Below are 27,735 nucleotides of genomic sequence, written 5' to 3'. Positions count from 1 at the left end.
CTGGGTACCCTGTGGGGCTTGGGGGATGAATCCCAAGTCGGTCATATGCAAGGTAAGTGCCTTACCTGCTGTACTATCTCTTTGCCCCCCTTAAATTCTCTAAAGAAAATTCTTTATAGCATTGCTGTCCAATGGAAATACAATAGGAATATCATGCATAGTTCTAAGTTATCAAGTAGCTGCATTGCGAAGGCATGGGATGATAGTTGGAAATGATCACTCTGGACAAGAACTGAGTGTTTACTTTACAATAGCCAGAATCTGGAAAAACCTGAGTGCCCAAGAACAGATGACTGGTTAAAGAAACTTTGGTACATCTACACAATGGAGTACTATGTAGCTGTTAGAAAAGATGAAGTCATGAAATTTACATACAAGTGGTACTACATGAAAAGTATCATGCTAAGCGAAATGAGTCAGAAAGAGAGGGATAGACATAGAAAGATTGCACTCATCTGGGGAAGATAAAGTAACAAAATAGGAGATTAATACCCAAGAATAGCCGAGATCAGTACCAGGAGGATTACTCCATAGCTTAGAGGCCAGCCGGCCATTGTAGGGGAAAGGGCAGCTCAGATAGAGAAGGTAGCACCAAATAAAGGTTGTTTGGAGGATCCTGCCAGGAGGGGAGATGCATATTGAAAGTAGACTATGGACTGAACATGATTGCCACTCAATGCCTCTTTTGCAGACCACAACACCCCAAAAGAGAGAGAACAAAAGGGAATGCCCTGCCACAGAGGCAGGGTGGGATAGGGGGTATGGGGGGGTGGGAGGGATACTGGGATCCATGGTGGTGGAAAATGGGCACTGGTGGAGGGATGGGTATTTGATCATTGTATAATCGAAAACCAAGCACAAAAATTTGTAAATCTACAACTGTACCTCATGGTGTTTCACTAAAAAAAAAAAAGAACTGAGTGTTTAAAGGAGGTAAAGTAATATACATGATAACCTTTCAGTGCCTGTATTGCAAACCACAGTACCACAATACCTAAAAGGAGAGAGGGATGGAGTGTGTGTGTGTGTGTGTATGAGAGACAGAGAGACAGAGAGAGACAGAGAGAGACAGAGAGAGGAAGAGAAGGAGGGAGGGAGAGAAAGAGAAAAGATAAGTGTCTGCCATTGAGGCAGGTTGGGGGATGGCAGAAGGGAAACTGAGGACACTGATGGTGCAAAATGTACACTGGTAAAGGGATGGGTGTTGAAATGTTGTATGACTGAAACACAATCATGAACAACTTTGTAAGTGTATATCTTAACAATGATTCAATAAAAAGGAGGGGGAATAAAATAAAATAAATTTTTGAAAAAATAAGTTGCGGGACAGGGGGCAAAGAAGGCTGAAGAGTGTTTGCCTTGCATGTGATCCCCGGCATCCCACATGGTCTCCAGAGCACTTCCAGGAGTAATTCCTGAGTACAGAGCCAGGAGCAACTCTGAGCATTGCCAGGAATGACCTCAAAACCAAAAATATGGGATATCCATTCAAGAAAAGATTTGTGTTTATCCATTATATTCCCCAATATTTATACTGATTTCAGTGTAATCAATATACAAATGCAAGCTATATTTCTTCTACCCGTGAGATGGGTCACAGTGCATTTTACATGGGATTAGCCACGTTTCAGGAGTTACCACAGCAGAGAGAACAGCTCTGTGGGGTCCATAGACTCTTGGAGCTGGCACTGAAACAGATCAGCGTTTTCCCCCCAGGCACCGAGGTTTATGATGCTGATAATGGCAGGGTTTCTTGCATAAGACATTCCAGCATCACACCCTCCACCAGAGCATCAGCTTTCCTCCACCACTGTGTCAGAATCTCCCCATTCTATATCCCCACCTAAGCTTCCCACTGAAGACCACTTCTCAGTTTCTGTTGCCTTTGGACATTTGTTATTTCCTTATCGTGTTTCTTTATATTACACATATGAGGGAACAGCAATTACACTTCTTGGCATTGGTGAAGGGCTCAAAGACTATCCAGAAGTGAAGGGCTCAAAGACTCTATCCAAAAAAAAGACATTTGTGCTCCTATATTTATTGCAGGACAGTGTTTTTACCTATCCAGCTTAAAAGGCTGAAAACCACTATTTTATTGTGAGTGGGTTGTTTTTTCTATTGGGTCAAAACTGGCAGTGCTCAGGGCTTCCTCCTGTCCTCTGTGCTCAGTGAACCTTGTGCAGTACGCAGATTAAACCAGGGTCAAGCAAGTGGAAGGCAAGTACCTTAACTACTGTCATAGCTCTTCAACCCTCACTGGGTTTTTTGTTTGTTTTTGTGTCACACTCAGTGGTGCTCAGGGTTTACTCCTGGCTGTGCACTCAGAGATCACTCCTGACAATGCTCAAGAGACACTATGTGGTGCAGGGGTTCAAACAGGGATTGAACATTTGCAAGGCAAGCATTAACTCTGGCCCATTTTAAAAGAAAGGAGAGGAGGGATTGCCTCAGGGGTCTTATGTGATCTTCAAAACCTAAAATATTTACTATCTGTCCCTTTTTAGAAAGCCTGCCAACATCCTGCTGTCTAAAAAACACTCTTCGGGGTAGAGAGAGTACAGTGGGTAGGGAGTTTACTGTGCACAATGCCCATCCGGGTTCTATCTCCAGCATCCCATATGGTTCCCCAAGCACCGCCAGGAGTAATTCCTGAGTGCAGAACCAGGAGTAACCCCTGAGCACGGCTGGGTCTGACCAAAAAAAGCAAAAAACAAACAAACAAAACAAAACAAACAACCCCCCCCCCCACTCTTCTAAAGGCCCAAAACAAGGGTTTTTGGTACTACAGAGATATTCAAAGGGCTGGAGGGCCTGCTTTGCCTATAGGAGTCCTGGTTTCATTTCCCCCAACAGAGAGTAGCCAAACCTCCGGCATAAAAACAAAAGTATAAGGTAGGGAGCCTTGAGTGGGCCTGACTCTATTACTTAATTTAAAAGTTATTGCAACCCCCAAACGCTCCTCAGTGCATATCATGGCATGCATACATTTTCTTTGCTGTATGTGTAACATCTTTGTGGAGTTTGAAGGGGGTCAGGTCTAGTAACCCTCTTCCATGGTGGGGGATAAGAGAATGTGTGCATGGGTCAAGAGAGGATGGATAGGGCAAACTGGATCTGCAGCTTTCCAGAGGGTCAAAGCCTCAAGTAATGGGCAGTGGAGCTGTCAATCTGTTAGGCAGCGACGACGACACTGAAGCCCAGACTTCTTATCTCTCCCACCCCAGCCTACAGCCCGGTAGGAAATGGTGAAGAATGAGAGAGGGAGATTAGGAGACAAACCGACCTCCAGCGAAGCTGCTATTTTGACATTTTAGACTTAGGAGGTGGAAGGGAGTTGGAGTGGGGGTGCAAAGGGGAAACACCCCCTGATCCCTAGGTACCCACTTTTTATTACAGTTTGGGAGCTTATGGGGGAGGGCCAGCCCAGAGAGCTGTGGTCCCAGTTCAAGTCCCCGCTGAGAACTCATTCTGGCCTCAGAAAACAACAGTGACAACTTTCTTGAAGAGGGAACTGACGCCTTGACGTTCAGTAACTTGCCCCTGGTCACATGGGTGAGTTTCCTAACCTCAATTTCCTTCTCGCGAGCAGCCTTAATGGGAACTAGAAAATTGTGGCTAAAAACAACGCCCTATATTCCAATCATGACTCACCCCTAAACCTTCTCCCACCTTCACCATCCTTCACCACTTTTGGGGCATAGCTGACAATTAATTGCAAGGCCTTCCTGTGTACCCGCTTAGTCACTAGTTACTCTGATCGCCGGGCATCCGCAAGATCACCACACACATTCTACTTTATTTGGGCCACCCCGCAGCCACTGCCAGTTTCGTGCGCGCAGGCCACCGCAAGCCTGCCCGCGCTACGTCATCATGGTGTGCAGCGCAGGAAGCCGCGGGGAGGACGGAAGTCGTCCCTTCCCTACTGCTCGGCAATGTAGTTTGCTCTCTTGAGCAACGCAAAGCACAGTGGACGCGGGTTTTGGACGTCTCTGAAAGGGATCGCACAGGGACAGAGGGTCGGTGGCCGTAGCAGCTCGGAGCCCTACGGCGGCACCCACGGAAAAGGCACGCTCAGGTCCCTGCGCGCGAAGGCAGGACAGCACGCACGCGGCACGCCTGACGTCTGACGTCATCAGTAGATGCCCCAGCGCTCCCGACCGCCTGCGCGCAAACTTGCCTTTCTTGAGGAGAGGGAGGTGGAGCTCTAGCGAGGGGCGCGGCCCTCAAGCACGGTCTCAGCTCTGTGGGCGGGATATGGGTGGGTTTGTGTAGAGATCCGACCCAATGGAACAGAAGCGCTCTGGCAACCGCGGCCATACAGGTCGCCGGGAGGTTGGCGGCCCGAAACAGGGGCGGAGTTTGAGAAAAGGGTTGCACCCGGTGCGTAAGGTCGAATGGATTGGTCGAAGTCCGTGGCAGGGGGCGGAATGCGATGGATGGGAGGTGGCGTGAGGCGGCTCCCGAACTGATTGAAGCGGGTTGCTGACACCTTAGAGATACGATCTAGACAGGGGGTGGAGTCTAGGAGGAATAGGAGCAGTTTTCCGAAGAGCTTGCTGAAACCTTAGGTGCGGAAACCCGATCCCTGCGCAAAGGTTGCGGGCCCGACCTGATAAGGGGGTGGAGTTGGGGGCTTGGGAGGTAGTAAAAGGGTGATTGATTTTTCCTGGAAGATTAGTGGCTGCTGTAGAGGGCTGTTTGTGAGGGGATGGGGTCTAGGAGAGGCGCAAAAGTCTGGGAAGGGACGGTGTTTAGCTGAAAGGACCGACTCTGAGGCTCAACAGCTTCGTGAAAAGGCAAGATTGCGGCAGGCTAACGAATCCCGCAGAGGGGGTGGGGCCTAGAAGGCGGGCAGGGCTTAGCGTGATGGGCGGGGCCAGGGAAATGGAAAGCCCGGTACTGGGGGCGGGCCTAGAGACAGGCGGGGTTTAGAAGACGGTGGGAAAAGGGAGCGCTTAGGGCCGGAGATGAGGGGGCGGGGCCTGGGAAGGGGCTGGCAATGTTGGGGTCCCCTGGGCTCTCGGGCGCCGTCACTGTCACCTTCACCTCACCCCTCCCAGGGCCGCGCCAGGCGCGAAGTCTCCCCGATCATGACCTCCACTGGCCCGGATTCCTCTGCTACTAGGCATCGGCGGGGTCGGCACCACCCTCACTCGCCCCCGCAGGAATCCGCTGGCACCTCAACCTCGGTGAGATCTCAGACCTGCTTTGAGGAGGGGAAGGGCCAGTAGCCACCCGTGCCCTGTACTCTGATTCCTCTCTGTTTTTCAGAAGCGAGGTGTAAAGAAAGGTTCTACACGGCACTCCAGCCCCAATCTAGCAGAGGTGAAGAAGAAAGGCAGAATGAGAAAGCTCAGCCTATCCACCGAGCAGGATATCATCTCTGGGCTGCAAGGGCTGGTGAGTTGGGCCTGACCCCAGTCTCTTACTTTGCCTAAGGTTCTACATACTGGGAAATTGTTTTTTCCTTCTGACTTGGGTCCTAAGTGGATGTGTCTTCCTTTTTCCCTCATCTGCCCCCTAGGATCTGAACCTTGAGAGCAGGGTGCTGACTGGCACAGGCTTGGTGTTTGATGAACAAACTGATGAATTCCACCTCCTCTGTGATAACAGGTAATGAATTCCACCACCACCAGCTCTTCTAGGCCACCCTCCTACCAAACCACACAAACCCAGTCAGAACCTGTTCATAGGTATCAATAGGAAAATCTTGATGCAGTGATTTAGGGAGGAGAATTCAGGCTTGACAGAGCTTTTATGCAGCCAACCAACGTTGGCTGAGATATTGTTAACTTAGCATTGTTAGTTGAGTGCCTCTGGAGTCAGGACTTTGAGATGTCCAGTAAGACTGTTGATGTTTTAGGAGCTAATAGGTGGATCAGAGAGATCATTAAACAGTTGCCAGCATTAGGACATCTTCAGTGAAGGCAGACTACAGTAGAGGTGCTCCAGATCATTCAGTTGAGTACCCTTAGTCACTCCCCATTTCACAAGAGTTTCCATATACCAGGGAATCCTCTCAGCCTTCCGTTTCAGTTGTATCTCACCTCTTTCCCACCACCACCATCACACACATAGGTTCGCAGATGCCTCTCCAACTGTCTCATGCTTCCACCCTCACCCTTCCTGCCTGTACCTCCAAATATTCCCCCACGGTATCCCGCACTATGCTTATACCATCATGTCCTCTTTCTGGGTGTTTTCAGGGTCAGGCCAGTGCCCTCCAGGTAAAGCCCAGATTCTTCCTTGGGACCTCAAAGTTTTCACATGAGCTGCACTGTAGAAACCCGATCAGCCAGTCTGCACCCTCATTTTCACTTCAGTTCCTACACTCTCCTCCCCTTGCTCTTCTTCCACTGTGCAGGCACTTTGTCCTTAGGTCTTTCCTCTGCTTGCCTTTTTGCCAGAGATCCGTTTACCCTTTCTCCTCTCCTGGTTCACATTCACATCTTAAGGCAACTTTCCCAGAGAGAGCTTGGCCTGGCTACTCCCCTGGCCCTAGCCCCGAGATTTTCCTAGCCCTTCTTGATGTTATACTTGCTTGCCAGTATAGGTATATTGGTAAAAACTTGTTTACCAGGGCTCGAGCAATAGCACAGCGGGTAGGGCATTTGCCTTGTACGCGGCCGACCCGAGTTCGATTTCCAGCATCTCATATGGTCCCTTGAGCACTGCCAGGGGTAATTCCTGAGCACAGAGCCAGGAGTAACCCCTGTGCATTGCCAGGTGTGACCCAAAAAGCAAAAAAAATAAAAAACTTGTTTATCAGTGTACTTATATTCCCCTGCCTGAATATAAGATTCATGAAGGCACAAGACCTCATTTAAAAAAATTAATTGAACCACTGTTAGAAACACAGTTACAGATCTGGTTATGATCAGGTTTCAGGCATACAATGTACCATCACCCATCCCTGCATCAGTGTGCATTTCCCACCACCAATGTCCCCAGTATCCCTCCTGCTACTCCTCACAACCAGCCTGCCTCTATGGAAGGCTCTGCTCTGCTCTTCTCTCTCCTTTTGGTCATTAAGGTTTTCAATACAGGTACTTAGAGGTTATCATGTTTGGTCCTTTACCTAATTGCAGTTCTTATCCAGAATGATCATTTCCAACTATCATTCCCATAGTGGTCCCTTCTCTATCCCAACTGCCTTCTCTCCCACTACTTTATTTTTTAAGAATTTTGGGTCATAACTGGCGATTCTCAGGGCTTACGTCTGCCTCTGCACTGAGGAATTACTCCTGACGGTGCTTGGGGGACCATGTGGAATCCCAGGGATAGAACCCAGATTGGCCACATGCAAGAAAAGCACTCCACCTACTGTAATATCTCTCCAACCCCCAAAGACCTCATTTACTTAGAGTGCTAGGGATAGAACTTATGGCCTCACCCATGCCAGGCAAATCCTGTACCAATGAGCTATATCCTTGGCCCCCACAACTTTACTTATTGAATAGATTATCTGTCCTCTACCTAGAAACTGGAGAAGCACCAGTTCCTGAAAACCAAATTCAGCCCTTGCTTTTTTGGACAATGGAAAGTACATTTTAGAAAGGAAAGCTAGTCTATAAAGAAACAAAAACACAGTGTGCTAGATCAGAATGGAGAATGGGAGAAGTGCAGGGGAGGTAACTCTTCCATTTTATTTTATTTTTTTTATTTAATTTTTTTGAGGGGGGGTTGGGCCACACATGGCTGTACTCAGGGCTTACTCATGGCTCTGTGCTCAGGAACCACTTCTGTATGCTTCCGGCAATGCTTTGGAGAACATATGCAGTACCAGGGATCATATTGGGCCCAGGGATTAAACTGGTGCCAGGAATTAAACCAGTGTCGCCCACATGCAAGCAAAATGCCTAAATGTACTGTTTTCTTATTGGCCCCTAACTCTTCTGTTTCATTTTTCTCGTTTTGGGCATTTGGGCTATTGCTGGCAGTGCCCAGGGCTCATACCTGGCTCTATGCTCAGAGATCACTGCTGGTTCTGATCTTGTTGACCACACCTGATGGTGCTGGCAGGTATATATGTGGTTCAGGATTTGAACCATTGTTGCGGCTCAGCCACAGACTAGGCAAGCACTTTAAACTCTGTACTATCTGTCTGGCCCAACTCTTCCAGTTTGCATCATGTGTTCATAGAAAGCTGCCTGATACTTGAGCAGAGATCTAAAGGAGGTAAAGGAGTAAGCTTTGGAGATATCTGAGAGAAGAGAGTTCTAAAAGAGAAAAGAGTTGATTGAATGGAGAAATTTTGGTTTGATTGAGGAACTGGGAAAACAGAGTAGGAGAAGCAGCAAGAGGGAAGGAGAAAGCTGATAGAGTTCAATTGTTGAGTGCCTTATGGGGCATAGGGAGGATTTAACTGGCTTTTGCTTTGAATTAGATGGGAGCTGTAAGAGGTTTCCTGTATATGAGTGTTTTGTTTGTTTTGAAGTATTGGAGATTAAATCTAGGTCTTGTTCATGCAAAGCATCACAGGAGGTTTTTGTTTTTGTTTTGGAGCCATGCCCCGCAATTCTCGGGCCTTATTCCTTGCTCTGTACTCAGGGGGGACCTTAGGTGGTGCTGGGGATCAAACCCAGGTCAAGCTGCATGCAAGACAAGTACCTTATCAAGTATATTATCTTTTCAGGCTCTAAATGAGATTTTTTAAAATTCTTGTTGTTTGGGGGCTACATCTATTAGTGCTCTGGGCCCACTTCTGACTGTGCATTCAGGGATCACTTCTGGCTGTACTCATGGGGCCACATGGGAGGCCAGGGTTCAAGCCTCGGTTGGCCACATGCAAAGCAATCACCCTACTTGCTATAGTATTATTAGCCCTTACAACAAGTTTTTTGTTTTTTGTTTGTTTGTTTGTTTGTGGTTTTTTTGCTTTTTGGGTCACACCCAGCAATGCTCAGAAGTTACTCCTGACTCTGCACTCAGGAATCACTCCTGGAAGTGCTCAGGGACCATATGGGATGCCAGTGATTGAACCCGGGTCGGCCACATGAAAGGCAAATGCCCTACCAGCTGTACTATTGCTCCACCCCTCCCCCTTGTTGTTTTTTGTTTGGGGGCAACACCCAGTTGTGCTCAGGGCATGCTGAAGGGCTTATCCTCAGGGATCTCTCCTGACAGTGTTTGGGTGGGGGGCACATGGTATGCTTTGAATTGAACCTGGATTGGTCACATGCATGCCAAGTGCACTACCTGTTGTACTGTCTGTCTGACCTGTATGAAAGGTTTCTGTTTTGGGGCCACATCCAGCAGTGCTCAGGGCTTATTCCCGACTCTTACTCAGGAGTCACTCCTGGTGGGCTCAGAGTGGGTTACCGGGAATCAAACCCACATCTCCTGTGTGCAAGGCATGAGCCCTACTCTCTGTACTATTGCTCTCCCCCCACCCACCAAGTGAGAGATTTTCAGTAGAGTCGGGACTCAGTCTAATTTGAGTTTTCACAAGTGCCTGGTTGCTGTGTGGATAGAGGACTGATGAGGGCATGAGAGTGGATGGAGGGAGGCCAGAGAGGAACTGAGTGCAGTGGCCAAGTAGGAGGATTTGGTAGCAGCACCTCCTCCTCCTGGTGGAACAGGAACAGCTGTGGTCCTTACCTGTGTCCTCATCAATACCTGTGTGGTGACTATCTGTTATAGCATCCTGGAAAACCTGGAGCGTCTCCGTGTCATCAGGGAGCAGCTGATCCAGAGGGGCCTCCTGGACCGCTGTGTGTCTTTCAAGGTGAGCTACCGAGCAGATACCACAGATGGAGGGTTGCAGCTATCAGGGCCTGGGCTCTGCCAGGGCATTTATCTTTTATTCCTCATGTCTCTCTAGGCCCGCTTTGCTGAGAAGGAGGAGCTGATGCTGGTTCACAGGTGAGGGCTGGGGAGCTTGTTGTGATGCAGACGAGGCAGTTCTGGACCAACCAGACTAGACTGGAGGCCTTGAGTAGGAATAGCTTAGGTTCCAGAACCTCTGGGACTCTCGGAATCCCAATGCTGCCACAGTGACCTGTAATGGAGGTCAAGGAGGGAGGCAGGCCCTGAATCTTACTCTCCATCTATGTCTTCAGCCAAGAATATGTTGATCTGATAGAGACAACCCAAAACACGAATGAGGCGGAGCTTCGTGCCATAGCAGAAGGCTATGACTCAGTTTATCTACATCCGGTATGGAGAGAACTGTGAGGGCAGCAGGTGGTGGCAATTCTGGGCTTCTCCATCCTCATGGGGCCTGGGGGGTAGGGCTGTGTGGGGAGGAGAGCAACTGAGTGGAGATGTGTGTTCTCTCCCACTCTACCTGTATGGCTCCTGGCTATCTCTGCAGAATCCATATGTCTGTGCCTGCCTGGCCACGGGCTCAATCCTCACACTGGTAGATGCCATGATGGAAGAGGAGATCCGGAATGGCATGGCCATCATCAGGTAGGACTGAGCAGTGTTTCACGGTTTGCATTTGAAACCTTTTTCCCTCAGATATATGGTGTAAATCTGTGGGTAGTATAGTCATTGATCAAGATTTCAAAAGATACAAAGGGGTTACAAGAAAATGTCTCCATCAGATCCCAGCTCCCTCTTTTGGAGGGAGTTGGCTTAATCAATGACCCATGTATCCTCCCCAGAATAGTTGGTACCCAGTCAGTCACAAACTAAATGCCATTCTTTTGTGGATTCTGAGAGACCTAGACTTGGTATTTGTAATACTGTGCAATCCAGAGGCATCATGCAAATAGTGGCATCTAAGAATGCAGTCAACAGCCACCTTTTCCCCCCCCTTGGTTGATGCATATCAGATTATGGCGGAGCGTTCTGCCATTGGCATACCAGAATGGATGAAATGCAGGTGAAGCAGCCTTTCTCCACTCCTCCTGTAACCACAAGTGTTACTAGCATCCAGAATGCCCTCTCCTGTCCCAGACGTTTCCCACTTACGCATCTGAGCCAGCTCTCTGTGTAGCACTTAGACCCACGAAGCACATTATCATGGAGGTGCACAGCAAGGTAAACTGGAAGCTTGATTCTCCCCAGTCAGTAGCTGATTTGCAGAAAATGCCACAGCAGACTTCAGTGTCCATTTGCAGACATGTTGTTTCACCTCCCTTTTAAAATGTAAACTGTGGTGTGCTCTCTCAGGCCCATGTTCTCCGGTGGGCATGTATCTTGCTTGCTTGCCTCTATGTCTTCATTTGTTTGGTTTTGTTTGGGGGCCACACCCGGAAATACTCAAGGGTTATTCCTGACTCTGCACTCAGGAATCATTCCTAAGTGTTCAGGAGACCATAGGGAATGCTGGGGATTGAAACCAGATCAGCTGTATGTAAGGCAAACACCCTGCCCACTGTACTATTGCTCCAGCCTCTCTGTGTCTCTTATATGTTTAGATTTGCTCCTTTAAGCCCATGTTTTCCCCTGAACACATTATCTTTTTATGTCTCTTTGCTTGTTTGCTTGTTTGCTCTTGCAAACTCGTGTTCTCTCTTGAACATATATTTGGTTTCCTTCTCCCTGACTCACATCTTTCCAAATAAGTTTTTCACTTTTTTGTCCTTTGGGCCACATCTGGCTGTGCTCAGGGCTTACTCCCAGTTCTGCTCTCAGGAGTAACTCCTGGCATTACTCCAAGGACCATAAGGGATGCCGGGGATTAAACCTGGGTCAGGCGCATGCAAGGCAAGCACCTTACTCTCTGTACTATCTCTCTGACCCCTCCAAATAAGTTTGTTAAATAAACTTACCATACCTACCACTTCTCAGCCTTTTGACTAAGATCAAGTGTAAAAACTTACCATGCTTCACTTAAAAATGATTTCATATATATATGTGCATACACACACATATATATGTATATGTGTGTATGTATATGTATATATACACACATATATGTATGTATATGTATTGGACTGAGTTCCCAGGAGAATGACATGGTGTGATGGTGGGTTTTGATCATTTGACTAAGGACTTGCAGGACGAACTCTAGGAAAGAGGGGCCAGGAAGATTCCTGAAAGATTTGTAGTAAATGGCATTGGGTTGGTAGGGGTTGGGGAGAGTTGGTAATCCAGGATGAGAGAATATAAGAGAGTCCTTGGCAAAAGAGGACTCGCTGATCCCAAATTGTCTTCTCTGTCTTGCCCAGGCCTCCTGGAAACCATCCCCAGCACAGTCGTATGGATGAGTGTTGCATGTTCAACCATGTAGCCGTGGCTGCCCGCTATACTCAGCAGAGACATAACCTCCAGAGGTCAGCAGCAGAGCTGCAAAGCGCGTGTGATCGGGTGATGCAGGAGCAAATATCCAGTATGTTCTCTTCTCCCTCAGACCCTTTGATCGTTATTACATACACCCTCCCTCTCTTGCTCACAGGATCCTTATCGTGGATTGGAATGTACACCATGGTCAGGGCACCCAGCTCATCTTTGATGAGGACCCCAGGTATGCTCCTTCTGCCACCCTAGTCACTTGATTCCCAGCCACCCCCCACCCTCCAAGCTTAAGCAGCAAAGCAGCAGGGTCCAGGAGGATTGAGAAGCCCCTCACTCTTGGGACTTATACCTCTACTGCTCTCTGAGGCTGTGTTCTCTCTCTCTCTGTTGTTCTCTCTTACCATTTCACTCTGGCAAGAGCCACTGGCTTGTATCATAGGGCTCTTCTGTTTCATTTCGGGGCAAAACCAGCTGTGCTCAGGGATCACTCCTGGTGGGGCTTGGAGACCATGTAGGGTGCTGGGAATAGAATCCAGATCAGCCTCGTGCAACTCAAGTGCCCTACCCACTGTACTATATCTCTGGCCCCTGCATATAGCTCTTTTATAAGTAGAGGCTGCCAGATGAAGGCATGACCCAGCAAAGTGAAAGCTCTATGCTAAGTGTCAGCCCACGGATGTCTGGGATGCTTATTCATCAATTATCCTAGAGCCAAGTAAACCTTGAATAACTTCTGTATTTTTCCTGATGGTTACAGTACTGCAAAGTATTTATGTAAAAATTAATAGAGAACTATTCCAAGTAGTTTTACAGAATTTTCCCCATGTATAAATGTTAATTATTCTTGTGATTATCATGAAGACACCATCCAATGGGATGACAGTTCTCTCTACATGTACTTTGTTTTTTGTCTTGGGCCATACCCAGTGATGCTCAGGGGTTACTCCTGACTCTATGCTCAGGAATTAGTCTTGGCAGTGCTCGGGGGATCATATGGAATGCCACGGGATCGAACCCAGGTTGGCTGTGTACAAGGCAAATGCCCTACCTGCTGTACTATCACTTCTGCTCTCTCTACATATACTTTGGCAACTTGCTTTTTCCATTTGGCAGGGGGTAGTGGATGGGGAGGAGTTTGGGCCACAACTAGCAGTGTTCAGGGTTCACTCCTGGCTGTGCTCAAGGGACCATATATGGTGTTGGTCATTGAACCAGGAGTTGACTGCATGTAGGGCAAGCTCCTTAACCCCTGTACTATCTCTCCAACTATGGTGCTCCCAGCTTAATGCCCCCTGTCATCTAGTGAGGTGAATTTCCCTTAATTCGCTTGGAAATTCCAAGTTTAAAGTTTCATACCCCTTGCTGCCTTACTGATAAAAGCACAGGGCGGGGGCTGGAGCTATAGTACAGTGGGTAGGGTATATGCCTTGCATAATACTGACCCACATTCAATCCCCAGCACCACATATGATGATGGTGATCAGCCTGCCAGGACTGATTCCTGAGCATTGTTGGGTAAGGCCCCAAAACAAACAAACAAAAATCATCAAACTGTTAAAAGCACAAACCAGGGTTTTTATCAAATCTGATCCTAGGTAGAATGGTTTATTCTTTATTTGGGGCAAGGTGATTTTTTTCTTTATTTGGGACACTACTCCCAGCTTAGTGCTTGGGGGTGCTCCTAGTTGTGCTCAGGGGACCGAGTGGAGTGCGGGATTGAACCTGGGGCTCCCACTGGGCAAAACTTAACCATGGGAGAATTGTTATTTTGTGTGGGGGTGTGAGTGCTTGTGGTGCTATATAGCACATATCAGAGATCAGCTACACTTTGTTATCACTAAATGTTTGTGTGGTGGCTGAGTGCAATTTAGCATCTTGATTCAGAGGCTGTCATTGATGAGAGGTGGGTGGCCTCATCTACTTTTGCTTTTTTGTAGCCTCTGGCCTGGAAGGGCAGTCCTCTAACTACTGAGTCACTTCCCCTTCCCCCATACTTCTTTTTTTCCTGTTCTTTTAAAAAAAATTCATCTGGGGAACATAAAGTAACAAAATAGGAGACTAACACCCAAAAGTAGTCGAGATAAGTACCAGAGGTTTACTCCACGGCTTGGAGGCCAGCCGCACACGCTAGGGGAAAAGGCAGCTAAGATAGAGAAGGGAGCACCAATACAGGGTGTTGGGAGGATCCTCCCAGGATGGGAGAAACATGCTGAAAGTAGACTATAGACCGAACATGATTGCCACTCAATGCCTCTTTTGCAAACCACAGCACCCAAAAAGAGAGAGAGATCAAAAGGGAATGCCCTGCCACAGAGGCAGGGTAGGATGGAGGGGATGGGGGGGTTGGAGGGATACTGGGATCATTGGTGGTGGAGAATGGGCACTGGTGGAGGGGTGGGTATTCAAACATTGTATAACTGAAACCTAAGAACAAAAATTTGTAAGTCTACAACTGTACCTCATGGTGTTTCACTAATAAAAATTAAAAATTATTAATTGAATCACAGTGAGACACACAGTTACAAAGTTGTTCATGATTTGGTTTCAGTCACATAATGTTCCAACTCCCCTTCCTTCATTTCCTGTTTTTGTGTGTATGTCCCATACTCAGCAATACATAGGGCTTACTCCTCAGGGGGTTATGGGAGGCAGGTAGTTGGGGTTGAACCCAGGTGACTATAAGGCAAGTGCCTTGCCTTCTTCCTTATCTCTCCAGCCCCCGGACTTCATTTTAAAATGTCCTTTGATTTCCTTAATCAACTTACTTTCCTTGGGTGTGTTTTCTCCTGTTTGACAACTCTGTTATCTATCTTGAAGTTTGGCTTTCTTCATTTCTTTTTCCCTTTCTTAGGAACAAAAAGGATGATAGCCTTCATATGTTCCCTTGTGTATTTCTCTTCTCCTGATATTTTGCTTACTAAAAAATTAAATTCAAAATTAATATTAATGGGCAGAGAGATAGTACAGTGTGTAAGGCGCCTACTAAGGTCCAGCCACTCCAGGTTCAATCCCCAGGACCCCAAAAGGTATCCCAAGCCCCATTAGGACTGACCCCTGAGCACAGAGCTTGGAGTAAGACATGAGCACTGCTGTTGTGGCCCAACACCCAATAGAATGGATATTAACTATTAGTCAAACAATCACCCCCACATCTACTCAAGACCAGACTTTATACTAAGGTTTTATTCCTCAGTTCCAAGAATCCTCTGAGACATATTGTGTTCAATTTCAGAACATTTATTTAGCTGTGACTATTACAGTCTTAAGGATCATTTCCTTTATTTTTTATGTTGCTCTTTCCTAAAAGAAAAAGAAAGAAATGCTTTAAGTTTTTCCAGAACAAAGTGGGGAGTAGATGAATACATGGTTGGCTGAGAGATTCATTTTGTTGCCCCAGCAGTAATGAAGCCCTCCCGTGATCCCCTGCTGGGCTTTCTATCAGAACTGACACAATTGTAATTTTTCATGATCTGGATTTTGTTTTTTTTGTATTTGTTCTAACAGGAGCCACATTCATCCATGCTGGGATAGGGGTGGAGGGTTAGCTGGGCCACTCCTGGAAATGAACTCCAGGGTCTCAGAGGTGGAACTGAGTGGGCTCTGAGGTGGGCCGTGGCGTTGGAGGGGAAGTTTTGGTCAGAGAGTCCAATCAATGTGTGACTGTGGTATTGGAGAGATAAATGGAAGAATGAATGAATGAATGAATGAATGTAGTCAAGAATGATTGGGGCACTAATGAGGAAATGAGTAACTAAACCACGGTAGTTGTGGGTTGGGGTATCTGGGGAATTGATTCTCTTTAACTCCTCCCACCTCCTCTGCCTCTGTTCCCAGTGTCCTGTGTATCTCCATCCACCACTATGAACAGAATCAGGTCTGTCCCCATCTTAAAGCCTCAAACTGGTCTCCGACAGGAGTTGGTCCAGGTCAGGGATATACCATAAATGTGCCTTGGAACCAGGTAAGTGTGTGCAAATCCTTTGCCCCTCTCCCCAAGAGAATGCTACCTGCCTGTATGGCGGTATGTCCCCATCATGCCTCTCTGCAGGAGGGAATGCGAGATGCTGACTACATTGCCATTTTCCTGCGCATCCTTCTGCCTGTGGCACTCGAGGTTCTGGGGTCTGGGGTACTGGGTGAGGGACAGGGGTAAGGTTGAGGGGTGGAGCATGAAGGCAGGTGGTCTTATGGAGTCTGTTTCCCCTCTCAGTTCCAGCCCCAGCTGGTACTTATAGCTACTGGATTTGATGCCCTCCAAGGGGACCTCAAGGTGAGGCAGGATCCCTGGGGTGGCTGGTGGGTGTGAGGGGACACCAGGAGCCCCCCTGAGTTTCCATATCCCCACAGGGTGAGATGTCCACCACTCCCGCAGGGTTTGCCCAGCTTACCCACCTGCTCATGGGCTTGGCTGATGGCAAGCTGATCCTTTGTCTGGAGGTGGGTGATTTCCTTTTACCTCTTGACTTTCGGGTCCTATAGGGTAGAAAAATAGCTCACCAGGCTGGCCATGTCACCATCCCATCACTTTCACCAAGGGTTGTGTACATAGGATTCAGTACTCAGGAGCAACTCCCCCAAGGACCTAGATAGGAACTATACCCAGAACATCTTCAGAGGTGCGAGGCCTCCCACCCCATATCCCCTCACCCCAAATCAAAGACTGTAAAATAAGTGCAGCAGTTACTGCACCATGCCTTCAGTGAAAGATACCACTCTAGGAGTCACCCCTGAGCTCAGGACCAGGAGGAAGCCTTGAGGGCCATCAGATGTGACCTCCAAATGAAATCAGCTAGCAAACAAAAATCTACATACCTTCTGGACTCACTTCTTGACATTTGGGCAGTACCTGAGGACCATTACTTGCCCGGTGGCTCCTGGTGCCTCCCTGACTTCTTTCCTCTCTGTTTCCCAGGGTGGCTACAACCTGTGTTCTCTGGCTGAGGGTGTTACTGCCTCTCTCCACACCCTTCTGGGAGACCCATGTCCCATGCTGGACTCCCCTGGGGCCCCGTGCCCAAGGTAAATTGCAGCGAAGGACTGGTATTGGGGTAGGGACCCTCACAGTCCTTCCAGGAACAGAAGGGTTACGGGTATCCTCTCTTTCCTTATAGTGCCCAGGCATCCCTATTTTGTGCTCTGGAAGCCCTAGAGCCCTTCTGGGAGATCCTTGCACTGTCAGGTAGGAGGTAGCAGTGGTGGGTCCGGTCGACGGGGGAGACCTTTGTGACATCAGGCTGGGCTGGGCTGGGCTAGAAAGGGCCAGGATAGGAGGGTTTTACTGAGTTCAGTGGGGACAGGAAGGACCGTGGCAAGGGGGCCCTTTATGACCTCAGTGGGGCAGGGGGCCCTGGTAAGGCTGGACCAATGGGATTGTGGTTGAATTCCACATTCTGGACCCCAGTCTAGCTGTCCTGAGCCAACTTGATAGGTTAGCAGCAGGTAAGTTTTCTTTCCCTCACCCCCCATTTTCTATCTGGGTCAATTTTTCTGATGCCCAGAATATCTCTTGGGGATCCAGAGTGGCAGAGGTGGGTGAATGTGGTCTTACCTTTTAGCTGAGTCCCTGAAAGGGGACCCAGTGGAGAGGGAGAGCCTGGAGAACAGCAAAGCAAAGGCAAAGGCCACATCACTGGAGCCTCCCAGTGCTCCAGTCCTATCATGGCCCACGCTACAGGCCAGGACAGGGCTCATCTCAGATCAGCGGATGATGCAGCATTACAACATCTGGGACAGGTAAGGAGGGCACTGTGTGGCGGTGGGTAGGGTTGCTCTCTGCCTCCTCTTGTGGCGCTCAGCCCTGCCTCTGTTCGCCACTGCCAGCCACCACCCAGAAAGGCCTGAGCGCATCTCGCGTATAATGTGTCGCCTAGAAGAGCTGGGCCTGGTAAAGCGCTGCCAGCTTCTGGCTGCACGTCCGGCCACAGATTATGAACTACTCAGGTGTCACAGGTAGGACCCACCCCCAAAGCCTGGGCTGGGGATGGGGTATGCTTGGGGAGGGGAAGAGGCTCTAAGGGGTGGCTCCCCTCTTTGTGCCCTCAGTGTGGAGTACCTGAGCCGTCTACGGGCCACAGAGAAGATGAAAGGCCGAGAGCTTTACCGGGAAAGCATCAGCTTTGATTCCATCTACATCTGTTCTAGTACCTTCTCATGTGCCCAACTAGCTGCGGGTGCTACTTGCCGTTTGGTGGAGGCCGTTCTCTCTGGAGAGGTGAGGAAGGCAGCTGCCAGTCCGAGGCATGGCTGGAGGGGTGGGGTCCCCTCACTGCCAGTGGAGTCATAGGAGGGAGGACAGAGGAAATCAGGGGTGGGGGAAAGGAGATGGTGTGGTTCAACCTTTTTTCTGTTTCCTCCCCAGGTCTTGAATGGAATTGCTGTGGTCCGCCCACCAGGTCACCATGCCGAAATGAATTCTGCATGCGGTTTTTGTTTTTTCAACACAATCTCAGTGGCTGCTCGACATGCCCAGGCTTTCAGTGGACAAATGCTACGGTGAGGGTTCTTTGGGTGCCCTCCCACCCCACTTCCTCTGCCCATTGTGCATCCTCTGGGACCTCTCCAGGAAATTTTCTAGGATCTGATCTATCAGGGCTTCCCTGATAGCTCCAATCCCTAGAGGATTGTGGTTCCCAACTGCTGGTAAAAGAGGCCTTAGGGATCTATCCCCAGCATTTTGGGTCCTAGGCACACAGCTACATTGACAAAAGCCAGGCATTGTGCTAGCCACATAGGCCCAGGTTTCTGCCACCCCAGTATTACTCAGAGGAGCCCTGGGTCTGCTTTGAGAACTTGCTTGAGCCCTGGGGTGTAGGGTTCCAGAAGCTAGACTCTGATTTTCCTTCTTACTCAGAACCACCAGGGCACTCACCCCTAGAACCTAGGGTCTTGATACCCCCCTCTAACCCACCCCCTCACTGGGCTGGATAGATAGTGCAGGTACTTGCCTTGCACATGGCCATCACAGTTTCAATCCCTGGTACCCTAAATGGTCCCTTATCCCCCCAGGAGTGATTCCTGAGCACAGGGGGAAGGAGTAAGCCCTGCAGACAGACCCCAGTAGTCTAATTTGTGCTGGTTCTTGGGATGGGGGTAAGTGTTATGGGGCCTGAGGTGCTGTCCCTTCCCCAGGATATTGATCATAGACTGGGATGTTCATCATGGTAATGGAACCCAGCACACATTCGAGGAGGATTCCAGGTAAGGAGCTAGGGCTGGTGTAAGGTCAGCTGGGATGATGCACCCTGGGGCAAGGCAGCCATTCACCAGCTGTGGCCATCCTTTCCATCCCCCTCCATGGCCCACAGTGTATTGTACATCTCTTTACACCGCTATGATCATGGAACATTCTTTCCCGTGGGGGATGAAGGCAGCAGCAGCAAAGTGGGACGAGGTGATGGTGCGGGCTACAATATCAACGTAGCATGGAATGGACCCCGCATGGGTGACACTGAGTACCTGGCTGCTTGGCATCGTTTGGTGCTTCCTGTTGCCTATGAGGTATGACTTGGGCTAGGTGACATAGCTATGGGGGGGCGATGAGTGTGATATTGCTGGTGAGCAACCCTGGAAGGTGGGGGGTTCCTGTTGGGTGATAGGCTCTTATGGCTGGTCCATGCCTTTGCATGGTGGCCGTGTAAGACTGTGGCCTTTGTGTGGACCTGTGTGCATACCCAATGTGTCCCCTTTCTCTGTGGCTCCTTGTCACCAACATCTGTGGCCAAGGTCAACAAGTTTGAGTACCTTGCACTCATTTCTCCATGATGACTGGGTATTATGGGTCACTGCATTTCTTGCTCTGTCAGCTAGGGGTTGACTTTCAGCAGGTAGAAGTAGCATGTGACTTTCATCTTGTGTCTGTGTGTCTTATAAAGTATGTGTCTAGGGTAACAAGGGGTACTATCCAGATCTTGGGCTGAAACAGAAGGGTGTGGGTGCTGTCTCTGTGCCATCTGTGTGCACATAGTTGTTCTCATGACTAAGTTCATGTGCCTCTGCCTTGTAAAAGGACTGTGTGTGTGTCCGTGTATATGTGATATGTGTGTGTGAGAGAGAGAAAGAGACAGTGTAAGTTTGTATGTGTGACAGAGAGAGGTAATCTATGACTGAGTGGCTGTTACAGTCCCCTCTGGTATGAAATTATTGAATATGATGGGGGAACTATGTTTATGTGTGGCTGTGTATGACCATATTCCTTGTGTGGCATTATTCAGTCCTTTTTCTGTGTTAGAAGCAGGTGTGCCTCCACATGCCACCATATCTGTCGAACCCCATGTGTCGCGTGGCTGTTGCCCAGGTTTAACTCAGGGAAGGGGTCTGGGTGCCTAGTGGTATCACTCCAGTTGTGTGTATGAGGCTTGATCTGTCTGGCCATGTCTTCAGTTACCATCTCTTGATGAGTCTCCGCATCCCACTTCACTGAGCTCTCTCTCTCTCACTTCTTTGCCGTGTTCCTCATCTGCACTAGTGTTTATATATATGAGTGTGTGTATGACAATCTCAAATTATATGTATGGCAGATAGAGGAACTCTATGGCTAAGTGTGTTTAGGGGTAGTTGTGAGTGCATGTCCCCTCTGGGAGGAAACTGTTGGATATATTGGGGAGACCCATGGGTGTGTATATATGTGTGGCTGTATATATGTCTTCCCTGTGTGGCAGTGATCTATGCTCTTCTGTGTTGGAAGCAGGTGCATTTCCCAGGCACGGTGTCTGTCAAAGTCCGTGTCTTGAGTATGTGTCTCCCAGGTTTGACTCAAGATGGGGTGTGGGTCTCTACTGATGTCACCTCAGTTGTGTGTGCAAGTTTTGATCTGTCTGTCCATATCTTTGTCATGGTATATTGGGTATCTTGCTGAGTCTCTGCATCCCATGATTCCTTCTTTGCTCTCTCCGTCTCACTCCTTTTCCTCGTTCTCCAGTCCCCCAGGATTCGTGTGTGTGTGTGTGTGAATATAAAATGGTGTTTGCGAAAGAGAGAGGGACTTTATGACTGTTATGTAGGAGAGGCTGTGGTTGTCACAGACTGTCACCTCTGGAGGAAACTGTTGCATATCTTGGAGAGGGGCCTTGTGTGTGTGTGTGTGTGTGTGTGTGTGTGTCGCTGTGTGTGACCATCTTTTATGTGTGACACATGCTCTGTCTTCTTCTGTCGGAAGCAGGTATATTCCCCAGGTACTGTATCTGTTAATGTCAATGTCTTACATGTATGTTACCCAATTTTACTCAGGAAGATGTGTGGGTACCTCCCCGTGTCACCCCAGCTGTGTGTGCGAGGTTTATTGATCTATCTGTGTTTTTTTGTTTCCTGCTGAGTTAGTTTCTGCTTCTAATAATTCTTTCTTTGCTTTCTCCCTCACTCCTTTACTGTATGGCATATCTGCACGTTGTCTTGTGTGTGTGTATGTGTGTGTGTGTATGTGTGACTGTAAAATTGTGATTGCAACAGAGAAAGGAACTCTATGAGTGTTTGTAAGGGTGGCTTTGGGTGTCATAGGCTTTCACTACTGGGATGAAACTGTTGCATGTGTTGGGAAGCAGCAGTGTGTGTGTGTGTGTGTGTGACTGTGTGTGACTGTTTTCCACGTGTGGCACATGCTCTGTCCTATTCTGTTTTGGAAGCAGGTGTGTTCCCTGGTCACCGTGCCTGTCAAAGTCTGTGTCTTGCATGTGTGTTTCTCAAGTTTGGCTCAGGGATGTTGTGTGGGTACACCTGATATCACCACAGTTGTGTGTGCAACGTTAATCTATCTGTCCATGTTTCTTCACTATTTCTTACTGAGTTTCCACTTGTCATGACTGTGTCTTTTCTCTCTCTCAAACTCCTTTGCTGTTTTCTACATCTTCATGATATAGTGTGTGTGTGTGATAGTGTAAAATTGTGTGTGAAAGAGAGAAAGACTCTATGACTGTAGGAGTAGTAGCAAATGTCACAGACTTTTACCTCTGGGAAGAAACTGTTACATATGTTGGGGAGGTGCTGTGTGTTGTGACTGTGTGTGACCGTCTTCCTTGTGTGGTAGTCATCGTTGCTTTTCTGTGTTGAAAGCAGGTATTTTTCCCAGGCACTGTATTTGTCAATATCCATATCTCTCGCATGTGTTGCCCAGGATTGATGAGGGGCAGGGGTGTGGGTGCCTTCTGGTTTAACTCCAGTTGTGTGTACAAGGTTGTGCTGTCTGCCCATGTTTCTTCTCTGTTTCTTGCTGAGTTTCTGCTTCTCACAACTCTGTCTCTGCTCTCCCTCACTCTTTGCTGTGTGTTACAGCCGCATGTTCATGTTTGTGTGTGTATGTATGTATGTATGTATGTATGATACTGTGTAAAACTGTGTGTGTAACAAAGAGAGGGTCTCTATGACTGAATTTTTGTAGTGATGTTTTTCAATGTCACAGTTTTTCTTTTTTTTCTGGGAGGAAGTTGTTGCATATGTTGGGGAGGGGCTGTGTGTATTTGTGACTGTGTGTGACTGTCTTCCTTGTGTGGCACATGATCTGTCCTCCCTCTGTTGGAAGTAATTGTGTTCCCTGCTATCATGTCTGTCAAAGTCTGTCCCTTGCATGTGTATTGCCTGGGTTTGACTCGGGAAAGAGGTTTGGACGCCTCCTGGTCACACCCCAGTTGTGACCCCAGAAGCTTGATGTGTCTGTTCATGTTTCTGTCACCATCTCTTGCCAAGTCTGCATTAGCTCTGTCTTTCTAACTCCTTTGCTGTATTTCTCCTCCATGTGTTTCTTGTGTGTGTGCCTGTGTGTGTATGTGAGAGAGAGAGTGTGTGTGTGTAAAATTTTGTGTGTGACAAAGAGAGGTATCTACAGCTGAATGTGTGTAGAATTGTCTGTGAGTGACTGTCCCCTCTAGGAGGAAACTACTGGATATGTTTTTAGGCAAGAGGGAACCCTGTGACTATGTGTGATGGCCTTCCTTGCATGCAATTCTTTGTCCTCTTCTGTGTCATAAGTATTTGTTTCACCTGCTCCCTTGTCTGTCAAATACTGTGTCTTGGTGTGTCACTGGGTTTGTCTCGGAAAGGGGCTGTGGGTGCCTGTTAGGTTCACCAGTTGTGTGTCTGAGGCTTGATTTGTTTTCCATGTCTTTTTCACCATCACTTTCTGGGTCTCTTGCTTCTCACAACTCTGTCTTAGCTCTCTCCATCTCACTCCTTTGCCATGTTCCCTATCTGCCCTTTTTTAGTACATGTGTCTGTATGTTTTTGGTGTGTGTGTGACAGTGTAAAATTGTGTGTGTGACAAAGAAAGGGTATCTATGACTGAGAGTGTGTAGGGGTGGGCGTGAGTGACTGTCCCCTATAGGAGGAAACTGTTGTATATGTTCCAGGGGTGGGTGTGGGGTGATAATATGTGTGTATGTGTGGTATGTTTGTGTTCATTTTTCATGTGTGGAGCATAGTCTGTCCTTTTCTGTATTGGACATATTTGTGTCTCCCCAGTAGTGTGTCTGTCAAACCCCATGTATCACATGAGTGTTGCCCAGGTTTGACTTGGGGAGAGGGCATGGATCCCTCCTGGTGTCACCCCAGTTGTGTGTGCAAGGCATGATCTGCCTGTCCGTGCTTCTGTCACCATGTCTTGCTGATTTTGCGTATTTCATGACTATGTCTTAGCTCTCTCCACATCATTCCTGCCTTGTTACTTATTTGTGTGTTTCTGGTATGTGTTTATGTGTGTGCATGTATTTTTGCGTCTGGTTTCTGTCTCTAAAGTCTGTTTGTCATAGGCTCTCTGTCCATCTGTCTCCTTTCCTTTCTCCAAGTCATCTTGCCTTGTGACTCTATCAGACCTTTCCTGTTTTCAGGATTCTGGGGGTGTCTTCAGGTTCCAGGCCCAAGCACCCCCCCATCTCCTTGGTTTTGCGCCTCCTCCATGTCCTTGTCTCTACGTCTCAGAGTTGCCATCGTCTCCTCCCCAACTGTGGGCAGACTCACGCCCACCACCTCTCCTCTTTTTGTCTCAGTTTAACCCAGAGCTCATCCTTGTGTCTGCTGGTTTTGATGCTGCCCGGGGTGACCCCCTTGGAGGCTGCCTTGTGACACCCGAGGGCTATGCCCATCTCACCCACCTGCTGATGGGCCTTGCTGGCGGTCGTATTATCATCGTGCTTGAGGTAATGCACCTTCATCCCTCTTCTCATAGGGTGAAGACTTGAGGAGACTTGGGAGTCCTGCCCTTTCTGTCAGCTGGCAGCGACATTTAGACAATTTCTTTTGAGGGTCCCCACTCTGGACATTAATCCTAATCAGGGCATTAATAACTCCAAGAAGTGATTTCTGTTCCCAGAACACTACTTGGCACCTCAGGCTTGTTATTCATTCCTCTCTCTTTTCACAAATTTTTGTTTTAGGTACAGTATGTTCATGATAGTATTTCATGAGTAGCACAGTCCCTCACCACACCCTCCCCCAGAGGGTCCACTTCCCTCCACTACAGTCCCAGCATCTCCGCTCATCCTATCCATCTTCTTCTGACTGAATTCATTCAGCATGATACTCTCCAGAGCCATCTATGTAGCAGCAAATACATTCATTTCTTTATGAATAAATGAAAGTGACTTTGGGATGTAGGCTCACTGGACCTTATGGGGTGGCAGGGATTGAGCCCAGGTAAGCCACATGCAAGGCAAACTGCAGCCTAGGTGTGGATCTCTTTTTGTCTCACATTCCTTATACCTTTCTCTCTTTTCCTTAACCAAGGGTGGCTATAATCTGACGTCCATCTCAGAGTCCATGGCAGCCTGCACCCGCACCCTCCTGGGCGACCCACCACCACTGCTGGCTTTAGATCGCCCTCTAAAAGCAAATGCCCTGGCCTCCATCTCCGAGACCATCCAGGTTCATCGTAGATACTGGCGTAGTTTACGTGTCACAAGTGAGCGGACCTGGGAAATTGGGTGATGAGGATGGTTGGCAGTGGGGACTTGGGAGGGCAGGGATTTAGAAGTAGTAGAGTGAAGAGTACCCACATGCCAGAATCTCTCTCTTTTGTGATTCCAGGGAGGGGTGATATCAAAAGACTTTGTCCTAAAAGATACCATCAGGAAGCGTCCCACTCTGGGTTCCGAGAAGAAATAATCATCCCTGGAGCAGCTGCTCTAGATGCCGGTGGAGGCGAATCTACTTCAGTATCATCTGTAGAAGAGGCCACTTCGAGTCTGAGTAAGTCAGACATCAAGACATCCTTAATGGTGGGAGCTGAGAACAAGTCCTCAGAGGTGGCTGAACGGCATACTTCCTGGGATGACACCATTCCGGAGAGAGCCATGGCACAAGCCACACTGGGCAAGAACCCTTCCGCTTCATGTACTGTCACTACACTGCCACCTTCATTTGAGCAAGAAGTTATATCACCCGGTATGCCAGCTAGCCCTCTCAAGGCCTTGGGACCAGCCAGTGCAGCTCAGGTAATGTCCCAGCCTTTTCAGGCCTGAGGAAGAACATGATTCTGGTCACTCAGCTACTTCTCTTTCTCCTCTGTGTCCAGGCCATACCTGACATGAAGGCTGTAGAAGAAGAGAGTCCAGTGGAAGGGGCCATTGGTGGTCAGGAAGTGAATGATTCACTGCTATTTCAGGTGCTTGAAAACCAAGTGGACCTTGAACAGGTGAGCTTGGGGTATCTGCTGCAGCCACATCTCCAGTATCTCCCTTGCCCATTTGGTGCCTCAATGAAGGAGCATGTGATTTAAGGTCATAGGAGTGAGAAGGGAGTCCCTCACTTCCTCATAACCATCCTCTCCAGGTCTCATTTTATGCCATAACACCAATGACCTGGTGTCCCCATTTGGAGTTGGTCTGCCCTGTACCCAAAGTAGGACTGGATGTTACTGTACCTTGCCAGGATTGTGGCACATACCAGGAGAACTGGGTTTGTTTATCTTGCTACCAGGTATGCTGTGGAGGAAGGGGATTTGGGAGGTGGTGTCCCTTGGCCCAGGGCCAAAGCACAGGTGGGTGCTGATCCCCACACAATGATCCCTCCCCCAATCTTAGGTCTACTGTGGCCGCTATGTTAATGGCCATATGGTGCAACACCATGAAATCTCAGGACACCCGCTGGTCCTTAGCTATGCTGATCTGTCAGTCTGGTGCTACATCTGTCAATCTTATGTACATCATCAGGTAAACCCTGGGCCTACCTCCTAATGTATATAGGGTCCCCGCAGCTCCCCTCTTTGTTCTGCAGTCAGTAATAGGTGAATGGAGACCTTTCAGGAGGACTGCCTCCTGGGATAATTTGATATGGTGTCTGGGGGCATGGGGGTAGTCCAGAAGATAGGTTAGCTGAAGATGCCTGTGGGGGCCACGTCCTGACCAAGGTAAAGGTGTCTGCATTCTTTGACCTCCTCTCTCTTGCCTTTTCTTCAGGATCTCATGGAGGTGAAGAACATCGCTCACCAGAATAAGTTTGGGGTAAACATGCCCCATTCACATTAAGTTCTGAAATTTGTTCGTCTTCTGAGGCCCGTGAAATACCAGCCTTAGATAAACCACATAACATGCCCAATGAGGCTGTTATTAACTTTATTCTGTTCTGAACTCTCCAAGACTTATGATCCCCACCCTATTGCCCAGTATTGATTTTTGTTGAAACCCTTCAGAGGACTGTGGCCATCATCTCAAGATCTTGCCTCACCTCACTGACTCCTCAGAGATACTATCTTCTCTGGTTCTGAAAGAAACAACATGTCATCTGAGTGACCCTAAGAGAGGCTTATAACATGATAATATAAACGTTGAAAGGTGGGGTCACCAACCGCCTGGTATGGAGATGCTGTGTCCATAATAAAGTTGAAGGTGTTGTTAAAAAAAACTGGAGAAATTCTTGGTGGGGGGGACACCTGGCAGTGCCCAGGGGCCCACACAGAGCTCAGCCTGGCTCAGACAATGGTGCTTACAGCAAATGTGCTCAGAGTATACCAGAATTATCCCCAGCAGTGCTTGGGAGTCCTGTTATGCAGGGATCAAACTCAGGGTCTTGCACATGCCAGGCATGTGCCCTACCACTTGAGTGCTCTGCACAACCTTTAAAAAACTGGGCACTGGTGGAGGGATGGGTACTCGATCATTGTATAACTGAAACCCAAGCACAAAAATTTGTAAGTCTACAACTGTACCTCATGGTGTTTCACTAATAAAAATTAAAATAAAAATATATATCTTTTTGGCTGGAGCAATAGCATAGCGGGTAGCGCGTTTGCCTTGCACACGGCCAACCCGGGTTCAATTCCCAGCATCCCTTATGGTCCCCTGAGAACCCCCAGGGGTAGTTCCTGAGTGCAGAGCCAGAGTGCAGGAGTAATCCCTGTTCATCGCCAGGTGTGACCCAAAAAGGAATATATAAAAAATATATTTAAAAATTTGGCAGGCTCAGAGGACCATATGAGGTGTTGGAAATTGATTTCAGGTCAGCCAAATGCAAGATTAGCACCCTATCCACTATACTGTCTCTCCAAGAAAACCTTTTTAATCTCGAGTGGAGAACCCCAGACCCTTGGCCAGGGGATAATGAGGACATGGATTTTCTTTGAGAAGC

At 48.3% G+C, this 27,735-nt stretch overlaps 2 protein-coding genes across 3 annotated transcripts; both read left to right on the top strand.

Moving 5' to 3' along the window:
- Window positions 1-5,004: 5,004 nt before the first annotated feature.
- LOC130036734 (histone deacetylase 6-like) lies at window positions 5,005-9,871 on the top strand. The gene is made up of 5 exons (XM_056128634.1): window positions 5,005-5,192; window positions 5,275-5,403; window positions 5,528-5,616; window positions 9,646-9,730; window positions 9,827-9,871. The coding sequence occupies exons 1-5, from the start codon at window positions 5,094-5,096 to the stop codon at window positions 9,869-9,871; spliced, it is 447 nt and encodes a 148-aa protein (XP_055984609.1). The 5' UTR covers window positions 5,005-5,093.
- Window positions 9,872-9,919: 48 nt separating this feature from the next.
- HDAC6 (histone deacetylase 6) lies at window positions 9,920-27,029 on the top strand. Of its 2 annotated transcripts, none has more exons than XM_056128632.1 (21): window positions 9,920-10,416; window positions 12,126-12,230; window positions 12,353-12,421; window positions 16,027-16,306; window positions 16,403-16,462; window positions 16,540-16,629; window positions 17,105-17,211; window positions 17,304-17,371; window positions 17,748-17,925; window positions 18,013-18,141; window positions 18,235-18,403; window positions 18,551-18,684; window positions 19,321-19,389; window positions 19,497-19,689; window positions 24,162-24,311; window positions 24,898-25,072; window positions 25,198-25,604; window positions 25,685-25,804; window positions 25,942-26,088; window positions 26,193-26,321; window positions 26,568-27,029. In XM_056128632.1, the coding sequence occupies exons 1-21, from the start codon at window positions 10,139-10,141 to the stop codon at window positions 26,634-26,636; spliced, it is 3,126 nt and encodes a 1,041-aa protein (XP_055984607.1). In that variant the 5' UTR covers window positions 9,920-10,138; the 3' UTR covers window positions 26,637-27,029. The 2 variants fall into 2 exon arrangements, with proteins under 2 accessions (XP_055984607.1, XP_055984608.1); XM_056128633.1 differs by lacking the exon at window positions 9,920-10,416 and adding an exon at window positions 10,921-10,992.
- Window positions 27,030-27,735: the final 706 nt, after the last annotated feature.

Source organism: Sorex fumeus, unplaced genomic scaffold, assembly GCF_029834395.1.
Source record: "Sorex fumeus unplaced genomic scaffold, SorFum_2.1 ptg000065l, whole genome shotgun sequence".
Lineage (NCBI taxonomy): Eukaryota > Metazoa > Chordata > Mammalia > Eulipotyphla > Soricidae > Sorex > Sorex fumeus.
Note: the sequence above shows the minus strand (reverse complement) of the source record. Positions and strands in the feature narration are given on the sequence as shown.

Bases quoted from the DNA above. Each gene is read 5' to 3' on its own strand.
- HDAC6 (XM_056128632.1), top strand. From the start codon at position 10,139: ATGACTCAGTTTATCTACATCCGGTATGGAGAGAACTGTGAGGGCAGC. The intron at 10,417-12,125 runs GTAGGACTGAGC...TGTCTTGCCCAG, and splicing joins AATGGCATGGCCATCATCAG to GCCTCCTGGAAACCATCCCC. The intron at 17,372-17,747 runs GTAGGAGGTAGC...CTTACCTTTTAG, and splicing joins GGAGATCCTTGCACTGTCAG to CTGAGTCCCTGAAAGGGGAC.
- LOC130036734 (XM_056128634.1), top strand. From the start codon at position 5,094: ATGACCTCCACTGGCCCGGATTCCTCTGCTACTAGGCATCGGCGGGGT. The intron at 5,404-5,527 runs GTGAGTTGGGCC...TCTGCCCCCTAG, and splicing joins TCTCTGGGCTGCAAGGGCTG to GATCTGAACCTTGAGAGCAG. The intron at 5,617-9,645 runs GTAATGAATTCC...TATCTGTTATAG, and splicing joins CACCTCCTCTGTGATAACAG to CATCCTGGAAAACCTGGAGC.